The sequence below is a fragment of the Anas platyrhynchos genome, chromosome 10 (genome assembly GCF_047663525.1).
Source record: "Anas platyrhynchos isolate ZD024472 breed Pekin duck chromosome 10, IASCAAS_PekinDuck_T2T, whole genome shotgun sequence".
NCBI lineage: Eukaryota > Metazoa > Chordata > Aves > Anseriformes > Anatidae > Anas > Anas platyrhynchos.
In genome coordinates this window covers 13920138-13936722 of record NC_092596.1, presented here as the reverse complement: position 1 = coordinate 13936722, position 16585 = coordinate 13920138, and the positions used below count along the sequence as shown (strand labels likewise).

The following is a 16585-nucleotide window of genomic DNA, read 5'->3' as shown; positions in this document are numbered from 1 at the left end:
AAGCTTCTCTTTTGGGCCGAACCGCACTGAGCAGCTCCCCACCCACACAGCCTTGTGCAGGCGAGCGTTTTCCTCTCCACGACATCCCACGCATCCCTCCCTGCCTGCAAACAGATCTAACGGCACCTGGGCTGCTCGCCGCAGCCAGCTCCACGTCACGGGGAACACTCAAATGGTCTAGAGAAACTCTCCACGCCTTGAGAACTAAATAAAATAACCTTATTTCAGAAAACTCTTCGAATCTGGTGCACAACTTCTTGTCCATGCAGGGTGTGGGCAGACATGTGCTTCTGGCATGACACATGCAAGCACTGGTAAAAGGCAGTGAGCACAAAGTACATCTGCTAACAGCACAGGGAATGCCTGCCAGTGAGCTCTTCAGCAAGAGGCAGTGTCAGGCTTCTCTCAGTCCTGCCACGGACCCACCAGAGATGTAGGACACTGCTCCTCAATGCAGGGTGTGCTGGGAAGGAAGGAATCAGCCTCCGGGGCAACAGGGCTGTACAAACCTCAGCGTGCAGGGAGGCTGAGTTTTGTCTTCCCAACACAAAGAGCAAAAGAACGAGAGTCGAAGTTCCATTATGCCTGCAAGATCCTCCTCCCTCCAAGTGACACCCTAGAGAGCTTTCTGACCGTGACGCCGTGGTGACTGGGGGAGCTCACAAGGACAAAAGGAGCAGAGCTCTGCCGGTCTGTGTTTTCAAGGTGACACGCTGAACTTCCCATCTGTTTCACTTCTGCAGCAACACCGGCAGTGCTGTCCTTGTCTGAATGTCTTTCGCCTCTGCCCAGGGAATCTCAGTTGAGACACTGTTCTTTTTATAATACCAACTTGCTGTTAAAAAAACATCACCATGTCCTGCGCTCTTGCCAGGAGCCTTCAAACAGGGCTTGCTGCACATGCTATGCTGCCGACTGCATACTCCCTGGTCATGGCTTGCTCACCCTTGGAGTCTCTGCAGATGGGAACCGGACCGGGCTCTCACATCCAAGGGCTGCCCTCTGAGATTTCTGCCTGCCAGGCCCCCCACACCTCTGCTCGTGCTGCTCCCACACACGTGCAGGCAGGGACAGCATTCCCAGTCACTGCTTGATACAGAGAGATCTACACGTTGAGACACCCTTTCCATGGCACAGCTCCCTGTCTTGTTAAAGCTTCCTTCACATAAAACTGGCAAAGAAGGTGAGGATGAACCACAGAGGTACCAACTCCACAATGCGTAACTGGGGTTCTGACATTCCCAGGTGCTATAGGGCATCCAGGGCTGGCAGATTAATCGTTTCCCTGGCACAGAGTGCTCTGAGCATGTTTGAACGCTAGCTGCTTGCTGGCCATCCCGCTTTGGAGTGCTAACCAGCAAAAGCAGGCTTTTGTACCGATAACAGCCAACGACCCCAGAGTTTTTCTTTCCCCTAAACCCTTCCTCCTGAGCTGTTCCCCTGTAACACCATTTACTGTCCTTCAGCGATGCTGTCTCCTCATGTGAAACCCCCGAGACAGCTGCTGATCTCCGTGGTGCCTGTTCCTCTTTTTGTGGGAGCACAGCCTGGCACATGGAGCCCGGCACCGTGAGCCCCAGGGGCGTGTGACCTAGACGTGTGCGTTTTAGCATCTGATTAACAGTCATTACCCAAAGGATCAAGGAAAGTCCTTGAGTCGAGACATGACATCAGCCAGACTCGGGTTTATAGAAGCACGGTCTGTCTGCACTGTCCCTGACGAGGTTATTATTGAAAAGGCAGAGGCACAGACACGGGATGCTGTATGCAGATGGGGCAGAATTAATTACAGGGGAAGATACTGAACACTTCAGTGAAGTATTATGCAAAGCACCACAGGGAAGGAGCTGCCTCCTTTCAATTTTTTCCCACCACCCTCAGGACAGAACATGGTCTGGGTGAACACCTCCTGATGCACACCAGGATGCAGTCCAGTTACTGTGATCTCCAGAAAATGCCTGGGCTGCTTGCAAAGCAATGCCACACATACCCAAAGTCTTGTCTGCCCGTCAAACCTTGCTGATAAACGCTGAAATGCTCCCCACAATGCAGGGCTTGAGGCAACTGCGTGCCAGAGAAGAAAGCAGGTGTGGAGGGAGAGGAGGTGAGGACAGAAGCAGGCAGGATAATGGGAAGAGAATACCTAGCACTTTGAGCAAGTGCTCCTGGTTATTTGTCCTTTATGCTGATGAGGTGTTTGACAAGACAAAAACGTTTCCTTTGAAAGGGCTAGAAGAGAAACCTCACTGCATGCTATCGACACCCCAAGGCTGCTCCTTCAGCACAGCTTGGCAAAATTCAGCGGAGAAGCTGGAATTCCTTTAACAGCACCTCCCATCCTCAGGCTACCTACCATGATAAAAAAGAAACACCCAACCAGTTGCCTGGTACTGCCCAGGACGGGGGAGCAGCTGCTGCAGCGCTGCCTCCCCAAGCCGAGGAAGGAGGGAGGTCCTGTGAATCCCCAGGGGTGTCCTGTCTTAAAAATTTATAGAGGTAGAGAAGTCCACTATAGACCTCTGTAAAGGTCCAAGCACCTTTCCCACGTCTGGTCAGAGACTTAGCAGCCCAAACCTGCTGCCCAGTTCCCTTTGCTGTTATTTCATCTTCCCAGGGCTTCTTTGACTTTCTCTCTTTTCCCTTTATGCCCCATCCTACTCTTCCTCCTTCCTCCTCTCCAGGCTCCCCTCAGCCTGTAGCTCACCACCCTGCCTCAGCAAGAGGCATTTCCACCCTGCCCGTGCTCCACCATGAACAGAAACAGCACACATTATAACGGTCCTATTCAAGCATCACACAGTTTCCCACCCCCTTCCTATCTTCTTATAGGACTTTGCTTCATCTCGTAAGGCTGCAGGCTCTCCAGAGCAGGGACAGCTCTCTCTGTGGACTGAAACGTGCCTAATGATCTCAGCTGGATGCCAATTGTCATGCAAAGAGAGCAGTCCCTCCCACTCCAGGCTTAGTGATGAGAAATCCCTTCAGAAGCCCTGCTTTGAGGCCAAGACAGAAGGAAAGGGTGGCAGGGAAAGGGAGCTGTAAGGGCTTTGTGGATCAGAGCTGGGATCAAGCTCTGTGGATCAGAGCTGGGAGCGTTCTCCCAGCACAGGAGTCGCATGGCACGGCACAGTAGGGTGCAAAACCAGAGGGGGTAAGGATGGGTGGGCAATGTCAGGCACCCAAGAGAGAGGTGCATGTCCCAAACCCTGATGCTGCACTGTCCTCTCACCAGAAGAGGTCTTGGAGAGCACCGTGCACCCCTGCTGCCCACGTCCCTGGGATGCTGCTCTTTGTACAGAAACGCCTGTGCTGGCCAGGAGGAAAAACAGTGTTGGCCTGTAAAAATCCCTTCCTACCCCTCACCCTCCAGGTAAAAATAAATAAATCAAAAAAAATATCTGTGGAAGTTCTGCTTTCACAAAACGGGAGGGGTTGTGCCCTCTGCACAGAGCGTCACTCCTGGCGCTGTTCTCTGCTGGCCCAGGATGAAGAGGCAGCGTGTTCTGCTCCACTGACTCTTTCAAGGAAACCTGTTTCATGTTGTCTCTCATGCCCCCTTGCTGTGCTTGCCAGCTTTCTCTTCTGGCCCTGCCAGTTCCTCGATTTAGCTCCTTCTCCCTGCTTCATTTAGTTTGTCCTTTCTCAGTTCTTCTTTTCAAGCTACCGCAGAATCACGGCCCTTCCTGCGCATGGAGATGGGATGTAACAGGCACAATATTCAGAGTTTGGCACCAAGGCACAGAGAGGTTCTTGATGCGTGTTGCCTCTGGTCACCCACAGACACTGAATCCTGAGGAACAGCCTCTCCTGCACGTTTCTTGCAGGCAGATTTCACACCAGCCTTTTAGGGGAGATGGTAGGACGGCTTCATCTACTGAAAAAAGTTTTGCTGAAAATAAACTAAAAGTGTCAAAACCTAAAATGAATTACCTCAACCGTACCATTTCATTTAGAAGCTTTTTTTTTTTTCCCTTACTTAAACTAATATTTTGCCCTTACCTGGTTCATGTCAACTTCTATTTTCGAACACTCATTTAGATGCTTTAGTTAGAGGACACCATTTATCAATATATGGAGATCAAATCAGAATAATCTGAGGATACGACGTAAATGTTTTGATTGTCCATAAACCCATTTTCCCTCAGAAATGCTGAGGAACTTTGGTCATTTGTCCCAACTGGGGGAAGAAAGCAAGTGATGCTCCCCAGATGGTGGCTGTGCATCCCCGACCAGAAACCCCGGCCTCTCAGCAGCACACTGACTTTGCTCTTACCTCCTACACCTTAAATATCCAGAGCTCTCCTGTGCGGAGATCTAAAGCCTTCAGCTCAGATAAATCAACCCTGCCTTAAAAATAATTCAGCCCACCAAGTGACAACTATCGGTACAGCTCAGAGCCTATATCTTTCAGATTTGACGCAGTAGCACTTTCCCTTTGACTTGGAGGAATCAATTTAATGAGGTTCAGAGCACAGACCAGTACCAGAATCAAACACATCCTTCCTGGCCTGGCCACAAATACACGTCTCGGTGCTGAGATGCTGAAGAGCAACTCCATCAGCTGACACTGATGTGTTTGCAATGATGACGGCTGCATCCGTGCTCTCCTCCACGAGCTGCGGCTGCGTGGCTGCCCTGAGCCCATGTCCCCCAGGCACATGCAGGTGGCATTCCCACCTCCCAGACATGGGGGCCATTGCCATTGCCTGTGCAGCCTGGCAAAGCCTCTTCTGATGTTCTGGCAGAGGGCAAAGCTCCTACAGAACCGAGAGACAGGTCACACTGCAGCTCAGGTGCCAGCACAGGGGATGTCCCTGCAGCCCCCTGCCCCGGCTACGGTAAGAAGAGAAACCAAAGTGCGGGTGGGGACCTCTGGAAAAGAAGACCCAGATGCAGCTGCTGCAGTCACAACCTCAGTTAGGAAGGTTTTCTGGGGGAAAGGGTGAGGAATCACACATCACAACACTCCCAGGTCATGCCTGCGAGCACTCAGGCTGACCGCAGCGAGCATCCTTGAGGGCTCCAGGCAAAAAAAAACTTATATTAAGACTGGCTGAAGAAATGGGAGTTTCATCCAGAGGCTGGCACTGAATAAATGTGGAATTGAGCCATTGCTGCCAGCAGAAGGCCAAAAATAATATCTGTGGAAGACTTTACAGAAGCCACTCACTTAATTACATGTGTTGAGTTACCCCACATTGCCCGAGGTCCAGAGGCCACTGGAGAGAGGGGCTGTGCGAGGCACCTTTTGCCAGGGCTGATGCTGCAGTGCAAGGAACCTGGCTGAGAACAGCCACCATCCCCATTTAGCACCTGCCTGGGGAGCACAGATGTTAATTAACTTTAGGGCTTTGCTCTCCAGAAACGCCTCTGAAGAACAGCACTTTTCCCCCCAGGAGCAAGCGGTCCACATTTTCTTATTTTATTTTGCTCCAAATTTTAGAAGGGAAAAAAAATAGCTTTTTGTTCATCTTCCCTGATAACAGACTCCTTGTGTCTTCTGCACAATAAACAGCCTATAAATAAAATACCAACATGGATGTCACACAGAAAATATCTGGAGGGGATTAGTGTATGTTCTGGATAATAAATGGAGCCAGTTGAATTATTCATAGTGAATAAATCAGCCCTTCTCTGGTTTGGGAGCAGACCCTGAAACTTGTGGAAGCTCTTGGGGTACATTCAGGATGGGAGAAACTCATTTATTTCATTAGACCTTCTGTATGGCTCTCGGTTTGTCCCACAAGTCATACATGATCAGTGCTATTCCTCACTGGCCTCATGGTTGTTGTTTTTTTTTCTGAAGGCTATGCCAAACGCTGGCTACAGGAGGGATGCTGCCCTTCTCTGCATGCCTGGCCTCACCACGTGAATACGAGCAGCTACATGGGCAATGGTCCCTTCTCCTGACACCTGGGCATGCAGGACTGGGCTCAGGTGACCATTCCCAAATGTCAAGGAGTCAAGAGAGACGAGCCCTCTCCAAGCACACGAGTATTTGTGGAGCTGCTATAAATGTTCCTCCAGCTCTGGCTGGGAGCTGCGCGGGGCCATCACTCAGGCGTGGAAACCAATGGCCAGAAAAAGCCCCGGGGCCCTTCACAGCCATTTCCCACCACTTTAAATTTCCGTGATATACATCTTCATCACGGACCAAAACCCGACCTTGCTCATTACACGAGTGCACATCCCGTGCGACTCCGGGGGATTTATGCTGACACCCGGCCCTCGCTGTGTGCTGGGCAGGCTGAGGGGAGCGCACAGCCTTCACCACAACACTGCTGCGTGCTTCAGGCATTGCCATCCATCCCAGACGTGGGCGCTTCTGGGCTATTGCCTCCTAAACAGATGAATTGCGAAGCGTGTTTAAGTCCTTTCAGTTGAGAAGTGCTGTGCAACTGCTGGAGTCTATTATTATCGAGGAAGGAGGGGGGAGGTAACAAATTTCCTTTACCTATAGGCTTATCTCGTGCTCCAGAGCAACACATTCAAGCATCTTAAAAAGTGAGCCATTTTCATTTCATTTCCTCCCTACTTATTCCAAAGCAGCCGAAGCTAAGTATAATCAAGACTTAAGTGTTCCTCAGAGCCAGACAATTATTACCGGTCTCGGTTTCCCCATCTATTAAGAAGAAATGAAGATATTAACCCAAGCCTTGCAGCGGGACAGCAGGGCTGTAACCCGGGGCTTCCCACAGCAGCTCCAACCCTCACTGCCTTCCAACAAAGCCCGGCTGCCACTCCTCGGGATGCGGCTCTGCTTTGGCGTGGAGCTGCTGCTAAGTGCCTAAAGGCTCTCAGCGAGGGTGGCTTAGCCCTGCAGAGCCCAGCTCCCCTCTCGGAGATCTTTGCTGGGACAGCTCAGCCGCTCACAGGCAGCTGCCAACGTGCCGCACGCTCCGATAACGCGGCACCGCCGGGGATTTTGCTCAAAGAGCCGCGAGCCAGCCTCTCAACCACCCGCAGCTCCAAGCGGGGAGGGAGCCGTCCTTGGAAGGGGTTGTGTGGACAGCCCCAGCCTTCCCACTCCACTAAGGCAGCCCTGCACGGAAAGCACCTCAACAAAGAGCCCCGGGTCCCCAGGGAGGCGCGGTGGCAGCAGCCCCCCGCACAGCGCTGCCCCTCGCCGGCTCCTCGGGATTTACATGAAAGCAGTCAGTGGGGAGCTCTCCTCATTCACGCTGTGCTTACACTTCTAAATTATAAAGTGTGTCAAACGAGGGTTTAATTTATATTTAACAAGACAACGTTTGTAAATTAATTATTCATCAGCTGATAACGAATAAACATTCCCCCCTTTCCTCGCCCCCTCCTCGCCCTTATTTCCCAGGGTTTTCACAACTGCACCACACATGCACATCTATTAAATCTACCCTGTGATACTTCAGTCACAGGAAAATACGTTCTTCGTTCTCGATTTCGTTAGCGTGTTGCATGGTAACTACTGCAGCCAGGCTCAGCAGCATGAATTTAGCAGTGCGCAGCTTCTCCTTCCCGGGGAAGGAAGGGGGGGGGATGTTCAACACGTGCACTTGGACGTCTCGCCCTCCTTGGGCTCCAGGCACCCCCTCGAAGGGGGGGCTGTGAAGGTCGTTTGCTGCAGTAGTGGGGACAGGAGCTTAGTCTAACCCCGTGGAAATCACAGGGCAACAGAACCTGGCCCTTGGTGAATGCCAGAGACCTTTCTGTCTTTGGGTCACAAAGTAATGGGATTGGGGTGGTGCACAACCCCAGCAGAGGGGCTGTCATCAAGTCTGGCTACAGGATTTGGCACACTAGGGCATCTCCTCTGCTTCTAACACCCTCACACGTACCACGGAGGAGTCTCCAGCCCCAAAACTACCTCTGATCCTGGACACTTGAAGCAGTGACAAAGGCCAGTCCCTAGCTGAGAAGCACGTGTCCCTTCACGTGGACCAGGAGGCACCACGCTATCTTGCAGTCCTTGAGCCTCACGCTTGGATTTATGCAAGAAAGGAAGAAAAGGACAACTGCAGTCAGGGCTCCGGGAGGAATGGGAGAAGCTCCGAGCAGGACTTGCTGCATCCTCAAGCTAGGAACAGAGGCACTTCTTCAATCCCACCCATGCTGACTCTCATGGACACTTCACGGACGTCCTCGGGACCGAAAGACACAGCCCCAGCATTTGGCAACTGCCCTGTTTCTACAGAGTCATTTCCTGAGAGTCATCCCCAGAGGAAGAACTCGAGGTGCCCTTGACATGGCCATAATGCCATCACAAAACAAAACCAGGAGTAAATCCCTCCAGCAAACAACCAGTCAGCGAAAAATCTGAACCCAGAGCCTCCTCCCTCGGTCCCTGCTACCGCAGCCCTCCCTGGCGCCTCTTCCCGCAAACACGCTCGGAGAACCACGGCGGGTTTTTGTACCAGGCTTAGCGATACACCAAGGACACCTAAAACCTGCCTGCATTAATGGGAATCTAATTGGGCATCCAAACCCGCGGCACAGCTTGGAAAGCTGCGGCACTGTGGGGGATAACTCATTTGGCTTGAGGTGCTGCTGGCTGGCGCCCAGAAGCTGCAGGCAGCCCTGGAAGAGCTTGTGGCCACGCACCTCCTTTCCCCAAGGGCACAAGAACAGCTCCCCATCGCCCCAAGTATCCCCAGGTGCCCCAGTGCCACCCAACCACAGCGGGTTCAAGGGCACAGGAAAGCTGTGTATGCCCCTTTGCAAGCCCCAGCCCATGCGGTGACTGGGACCTGGAGGAAACATCAGCTTTTCTACAGCCCTTTGCTCTCAGCCCATCCTCTCTGCTCAGCCAAGCCCTGTCCTTCCACAGACCACAAGCTCCTAAACCACTCTCCTGCCATTAACCATCTCCGTGCCTTCTATCTGATAACTGCCCCGGGGCTGGCACAGAAAGTCCTTTACACAGGGAGGAGGGAACGTAAAATGTACTTGGCTACCTAAATGTGGAACAAGACTACTGTTCTCATCTACAACAGACACCAGGAAATCACTTTACGTTTCTCCCCCCTCCAAACCTGCCCGTGTTCTGCTGACTCCTGAATGTTAATGTTATTTATGACAAGTGATTGATGATGGGGATGCAGAATCCACACCCGGCACAGGACATTTTCAAATCACCTATTCATTTTTAAGGACTGGAATCAGTTTTGCATCCTGACGTGATTTATCATGGGGAGGTTGAGCAGTGGCTACGCAGGACCAGCTTCCATGCACTGACAGAGCATCACCAGCACGAAGGCAGCCACGAGTGGTTAACCCTTTGAGGGGTGAGCAGAAGATGACAGGACACCAATATCTAAACTACACAGCTTGGATTGGAGCCTTCCCTTCACCTGGGCATCAGGACTCTCCCACAGCATTCAGCTTTGGACTACACTAACCTAAAATAGTAGCCACAGCCATGGTGACGTATTTCTTAAAGGGAGAACTGGATTTTTATCTTCTTCGTGGCCTGGCTAAGTGTGACCTGAAAAAGATCAATGGGACACATGTCCTCCAATGGACCTGCAGCTTTCCCAAGGCTCTGTACCTGGGGCAGGCACCATAAATGCTTATAGGGCAGAGCACCTAAAAGAAATCTCACCGTGGGCTCTGGAGAGATACAGCTCCGAGTCAAATTCGGGTTCCCTTCCCATGGAAATGTGCATTGCCACAACTGCCAGTTGTGACCAGCAACACGGGACCCCACAAGCCCTCAACGCCTGTGTCCAGCAGCTCCTCGCTATGCTGGGTGCACTGACACCTTCCCCAGGTGGGGAGGATGCGGCTGGGTAAATTGGGTAAATCTGGGCAGCAGCACTCTGCCTGCGATTCTCTGGTGTCTAGTAAGGGTTGAGTCCTCAGAGGGAATGGCTGCTCTCTCCACCTGTTTTCACAAAATACTGGAGAAACTGAATATGCCTGAAAACCCCGCTGCCACATACGGCCGGTATTAGCCCAGCGGATCAAAAACCACTGAAGGGCTGGGATGGATGTACATACGTTCTCACATATGCATCACCATGGCATAAGCTTTGTTTCTTAGGAAACCAGCATAGCAGCAGTGTCTGGTAGCCCTGCTTAGGGAGAAGGGATAAGCTCCGGATGCAAGGATGGGTTTTCTAAGCCACTTTCTGCCCCCTGCACAGCCGTGAGGAGCTCCAGGAGGAGCGGAGTTTCCAGGAGGGGTGGAAGAGGGGAAGGGAAACAGATGAGGAGGAAAGAGGAGGCATGAGGACGTGCACTGTGCTTTGGCTTGGTTTTCTCAGCACATCCTTGGGCAACGCAAAGCAGGTGTCTGCGGGTACCAGGGATGGCACCCACCCAGCCTGGGCTACACCCGCATGCTGTGGGTCTTCTCTCAGAGACCAGGCCCCCAGGAACAAAGACAAAAAGGGCTGCTTCGAATGCTTTTTGGAGCAAAAGTGGCACTACGTCTACAGCACCATTCCTCCGTCCCCAGAGAACTTTGCTCAGTGGAAATTTTCTACTTGGGAAAGTAAACTAAACAAACATACCTATCAGATTTTCACTTTTTTTTTTTTTTTTTTTTGGCTTAACAGAGGCTGGTTTTGTTTCTGCTCCATTTTGCACGGAAGGAGAGCCTCCCTACCCCACTGTCCTGTGAGCCAAAGCTGACAGAAGTCAGCTTTGTTTCCTGCTAGAAAACATGAAAAATGACTTCACACTGAAAACAATAATGGAAGTTTCCTGGGCTGGCCTGGACACCCAAATATTGCACCTTCTGACCATTGCCACAGCAACCACTGCTCCCTCTCTCCCAATTATCACAGCATCGCCCAGTGCACTCCCTGGGCAATACAGAGCCAGCAGGCAGAGGTGTCCCTCCATGTGTTGCTGGGGGAGGACACAGAGCATCTCTTCTCCAGGTCTGTGATGATATCAGGGTCACTGAGCTCACCAAGGGCACTCAGGGACCTTGCTCCTAACCTGGGACGTCCACCAAGCCTTCCTAGCTCCAGCTATCAGCCAGTCAGAGCACCTCTTCCCGAGGGAAGCAAATAAATCCACCTTTCCTTGTGATGCCACCACCAGGACATGGCACCAGCAGCGGGCCAGCTGCCCCCACAGCCCGCGCTCCGACCCTGCATCAGGGGTGCCACCACTCACCATCTGGATGACAGACACCGGCCCGATGCTGTTCACGTAGATATCCACATCGATGAATGTGGGCTTGACTGCAGAGAAAATAAAAAAGATGTGGATGAGCTCAGGGCCAGGATCACTGGCTAGTGAAGGGCAGAGGGCCAGGGGAGATGGAGGTGAGCATCAGGGAGCAGAGGGGCTCCACCTGACCAAAAATCCCAATTACAGCAGCCACAAAAGTATGGAAAATGTGGGACAGAGCCTGGCCAGGCCATCAGTGGGGTCACTTACTGCCAATGTCAGGCCTCAGCTTGTTGTCATAGTTCTTCAGCAGTGAGTTGAGGATCTGCGTGGCATCAGTCTCCTGTGTCTTGGGGGTGAGGACCCAGGTTTTATTGATGCTGAGGTAATCGTAATCATACTCCTCTGTGCTCTCACACCTGGAGCAGAGAGACAAAAGGAGAGAGACATCACCGTGACATCTCTGCGGTGCGCTGTGGGAGTGGGGGCACAGCTGGCTTTCAGAGATCCTGAAGGGGGGAGGAGGAGCTGAGCGTGAGGAGCTCAGGGATCTCCTCGCAGCGATGCTCTAAGACCTTACCTGGCACCTTTGCTCACTTCACAGCCCCCAGACGGGGGCTGCCTGTTAGCTCCAAAACCTCAGCTGCTCTCACTGCTGCTGCACCTGAAGCGGGATTCACGTCAGTGACCAAACAGCATTTTGGGGGAGCAAAGCATTTATAATAGAGGCACTTCAGAGAAAAGGGGTCCTAAAACTACCAAGCAGACAGCAGGCACGTCTGGCTCGCCAGGCACCCAGCCATCTGCCCTGCACAGATCCTGGGAAATTAAAGCCTTATGCAAACTCCTCTGCCCTTGGGCCATGATCTGCCACAACCCATTCCTGTGCTCACCAACCCTTCCACCCCAGCCAGCTCCCAATTAAAGATGCTCCACCTTTCTGATGGTCCAGTTCCAGGCCAGAAAAATTGCGTCCTCCTTCGGATGCAACGTACTGAGCAACAGCTTCTCCCACTGTCTTTCAAACACACCCTCTCCAAGCCGTTTGTGCCTCCAGGTTTCCTAAAGAAGTCTTCCTACACCCCCTAATTAAATTAGGTCCACATGGTCACAGGGGAAACTCCAACCACCTGCCGCCGATCTGGGCAGCTCGTTCGCAGAATCATCCCTGGAAAGACACAGCCATATGGGGCAGAGGATGCCGAGCAATCCTGCACCCGGCACCCCCCTCAACGTCTGCTGTGCCGACGTGTCACCTGCTGCAGTGCCTGCAAGGGGCTGGCAGCGGGAGCTGCCACGTCCCAGCTGGAGCCTCGCAGCACCGAGCAGGCACCGCGGGTGCACGGCTCCCTTCGGCACCAGGGGAGGCAGAGCCTGGCAAAGGCGCTGGGAGAGAGGAAGCGAGCATTAAATTGACACGTTGCAGTTAATTTATCAGAAGCTCCTCTTCTAAACTCCCAGATGGAAGTTGCTTTCACAGCCACTTTAAGACTCTTTGCATCTCCCCAGCTTTCAGGCGCTGGGACGCGGCTCCTGGCAAGGGCCGGGCGGTGCGCAGCTGCCCGCCTGCCGCTGCATGTTAGGTGTTGGTACATCAGCCTCTTGTTTCCCCTCTGATTGCGTGCTGCACTTCCTAACGAGGCTTAAGGAGTCTTAAGCAAGGCTGTCAGGATGCGCTTCCCTATCCGAGTGGCAGCACGGGCTCGCTGCCTTCAGGATGCAGCCGAGCCAGCAGCTCCGATGTGCCCAGGGGCAGCAGGAGGCACAGGGACCACTGCTGCGCCCACCCCAAACCTGGCCAGAGCTGGCTTCCAGGGACAGGAGGGACAAGGAGGGACACGTCTCTGCCCCCAGCCCAGCAGGGGAAAGCCAGCCCAGCTCCTTTTCTTCGCTGCCTCTAGAAGAGTGGGAACAATTACGACTAAACCTCATTTTAATGGTTGCTTGACCCTACTGGAAGCCAGCCCAGGGCAGGTTACCTGCCAGCACTGAACTCTGCCTGTCCTGCCGTCCCACCAAAATCCAGCTCCTGCAGCCCTAAGGCGGTACATCAGAAGATGTCCCAGGGGGATATTTAGGCAGAGCTCTAAATATCCCCCTGGGACTGAAAAAAAATGCACTGGTTACTCCGACCTCAGCCTTCTGGATTTCCTCCAATTTCTCGTTGCTGCTGAACACCCTGAGGTTGGAAGTAGCATTTTCAGGGAGTCACATTCCCATTACAGATGCAGTGACACTACCAAATATATGCTTTTTTTTTTTTTTTTTTTTTTTTGCTAATGCAGCTAATCCTGGGCTACTAAACCACACTAAGCCATTTTAGCATAAGCAAGCCAGCTTTTGCTGGAGAAAATATGTTTTTGCTGGGTGTATGCACAGACACACAGAGAGCAACTCTTGATGGTCAGGAGTGATAACTCGTGTCACCCTACACAGTCCCCTGCCTCCTCCCCAGTTCAAATCAGGAAGGGAAGAGTCCAGGAGCTGTTGCAGAGAAGAGAAGTGAGGGGCAGAGGGCTGTGCATGCCTCTCCAGCTGCATCTGGGAATGTCACACTGCAAACCCACAGCGATGCCCCGTGAACACTTGCTGTCTGGGTGGCTCTGTCCCCTTGCACAAAGCGACTGGCTGGGTGACAGGGGAAAGCCAGCTTCCGTATGTCTCCGTGCAGGCAGGAGGAGAGGCAGAGCAGTGTTTCCTCACCTCTGCTTGTGGAAATGTCAAAACAGACACCTTGCATCGCAAGCCTCGGGGCTGGGATGCGGCTGGGAGGAGAGCAGGCACGGGAGGGCTGGGGCACCGCAGGGCAGGGCTGGGGACTGCCTCTGGCCGAGGCAGTGTGGCACAAAGGTGTCCTTTTGGATGTGCCCAGGCACGCAGATGGGGTTGGACAACCCTCCTTGGGCAGCCCTGGGATTTTCTACAAGACATCACTGTTTGCCTTGCCTCCTGAACTGTTTCACTCGAGCAGGCACCTGTTTTACTGAGGGCTCCGAGCACACCGACGGGCAGATTAAAAGCAGGGCCAGAGAAGTTGTCCCTGCTGGCAGCCTCCTCCTGGCAGGAAGGTCTGGGAGGAGATGCTGACCTCGGGCTGTGACTGTGCCGCCCCTCTGCAAACAGCTCAAAGCCTCACCTGCTCCACAGGAACAGACAGCGACAAAAAGCAAGGACATTTCACCTGGGTGAAAAGCACGGTGCTCAATCCCAATTACCGCATGCTAATGTGTCCTTGTCACCCATACCAATGCCTCCGAGGGCTTGCAGACACAGGAACGCTCAGGCAAATTAATCTAAATTAGAAGCAGGCAGAAAAATTAGGGACAGAGGGCTCACTAAACAGTACCCTACCTGTTTCACATGTCAGCGTACCTCTCCTTCAACTTGCTCAGTGAAGCCCTGTTGGTTAATTCTGCACAGCCCCAGCCATCCATCAAGCCCAGCTTTTTGGTGGTGTGATGCTGTGCAGGATCCTGCCTTCAGGGCTCTGAGCTGGGTGCCCGGGTCCCAGCTGAGGCAGAGCTCTGGGAAACACTGGTGAATTAGCCTCTGTGGTGGGGAAATCGTCTGGGGAGTGCTGAGTCACCCAGCACAGAGTGTGCAGCCCACCCCAGCACCAGGGACAGGTCTTGCAGCACATGCTGGAGAAGAGCTTGCACACACTGCTTCGGTGTGGCACCTGCACCGTGCTCCTCATCCAGGCACCCACCCAAGTGCAGAGCAGCCTGCACTCAGGAAAAAGCAGGAAATGCAGGACAGGACCCTGGTACAACTTGCTCCTTTTCTCCTTTTTCTCCCCCAGGCTTCCTCTGCTGCTCCATCACCCCCACACCATGCACAGACGCTGCTCCTGGCACAAGGGACAGGGCAGAAGGGAACCTGGACCAGTTATGGGGCAAAGCTTCCCACTCAAAGGCATATGAACCCAGGACTTAAGGGCACCTCCAGGTGATTTTACCGCTTACAACTCACCCCATCAAAACACAGTGCAGGTGGCACTGTGCTGCAGGGACAGCAGGGCACAGGAGCCGGGACCACCACAAGCCCCTCGCAGCCCTCAGTCCCCCAAATCCTGCATGCTGGAGAGGCTGGGGACCAGAGCACAAGCCACAGAGCAGCTCTTGCTGCCTCCACGCTGGCGAGGCTGTGCCCTGGAGGACAGTGGCAGGGACGGGGCTGCTCGCACCCGAGTTCGGGGAAGCCTTGGCAGAGCAGACCGTTAGTAGCAGGATTCATGCTCCCTGCCCCTGCCTGCATTTGTAATGGGATTTGATCGGCTTTAAGGCGGCTTATTCTGCCAATTAGCTTCAGCCAGTGAAATCCCTCTTCCCCGGAGCCCCGGGGGCAACAATCTGCTGACAACATGTTCTTTCCCCGATCCAGCCATTAAACTCACCAGCAGGGCTGGCAATTGTTAAAAAAAAAATAAAAAAAATAAAAATAAAACAACACCGAAACTTGAAAAACCCCCTTGTGCATGGGGCCCTTCATCACCGGTTGCATTACAGCGCTCCGAGCCGCTGGCCCTGGGCGAGCACCGTAAGGTGCCAGCCCCACGCCGCCGCTCGCCCCGGGGCCAACCTGTGGAGCAGGGCAGGAGCCTGGGCTTTGGGGTGGGCTTTTGGGGTGCCGAGGGCCGGGGTACCGCGAGGAGGGGCTACGGGCTTCTTCCCACCCAGCGCAGCTCCGCGTGGGGATGCCCCGGCGGTGCGCGGGGCCGCGGTGCCGAGCCGCCCCCGGCCGTGTCCCGGCTGTCCCCAGACGGGGCTCAGCCCCCGGCAGCATTGGGCCGGCGAGGGGGCGGCGGGGTGCTGGAAACGGGGTGCTGGAAACGGGGCGTCCCCTCGCTTCTGGGCACGCAAAGCGGGGACCCGAAGTGTAAAGCATCCCCCGAGCGAAGCGCAGAGCCTCGGGGGCGGGCAGGATGGAGCGGCCGGGGGCACGGAGCCCGGCGACCCCCCCCAAAATCTCCGCGACGGGGAAACTGAGGCAGGGAGCGGGGCGCACCGCGGCCGGCGGGGTGCTCACCTGGAGGGGCGCAGGGCTGGCCCGAGGGCCAGGCAGAGCAGCAGCACCGTCCCGGACATCTCGGCGAGGAAAGAGCCGGTCCCGGGCGGGGGGGGGAGCGGCGGAGGCGGCGGCGGGGTCCCCCCTGTGCCCGCTGCGCCGCGCTCCAGCCCCGCCGCCTCCCGCCCGGCTCCGCGCTCGGCGCCGCCGGGGAGGCAGGGGAAAGTTGGGCATCTCTTCGGCGAGGGGAGGAGGGGCTCCGTGCAGGGTCCTAGCTCCACGCTCGGGGGCCCGTGCCCGCCCCCGGAGGGCCGGGCAGCAGCTTAGAGGGGGGGGGCGCAGCGCTGAGCCTCCCCCTCCCAAAAAATCTGCCAGCGTTGCGCCCCCGGGAGCGAGCAGCGGCGGGTGGCACGGTGCTCGCCCTGCCCCTCTGCGGAGCCAGGAGTCGTCGCTTGCCATCGATACGTACGAAAGAAGG

At 54.4% G+C, this 16585-nt stretch overlaps 1 protein-coding gene across 3 annotated transcripts in view; it reads right to left on the bottom strand.

The window, feature by feature from the left end:
* The window catches only part of LOC101802277 (gamma-aminobutyric acid receptor subunit gamma-4), a 31525-nt gene extending 15175 nt beyond the window's left edge, over positions 1 to 16350 (bottom strand). Inside the window, exons 1-4 of one of the 3 annotated variants that reach the window (XM_038184582.2) lie at positions 16129 to 16350; positions 11681 to 11764; positions 11371 to 11519; positions 11104 to 11171 (exon numbers count right to left, since the gene is read on the bottom strand). In XM_038184582.2, the coding sequence (XP_038040510.1) occupies positions 11104 to 11106 (3 nt within the window). In that variant the 5' untranslated portion in view covers positions 11107 to 11171; positions 11371 to 11519; positions 11681 to 11764; positions 16129 to 16350. Of the gene's footprint in view, positions 1 to 11103; positions 11172 to 11370; positions 11520 to 11680; positions 11765 to 12036; positions 12137 to 16128 lie in introns of those variants that run through there. The other 2 variants (XM_038184583.2, XM_027465202.3) reach the window with 2 other exon arrangements.
* Between the last annotated feature and the right edge of the window lie 235 nt (positions 16351 to 16585).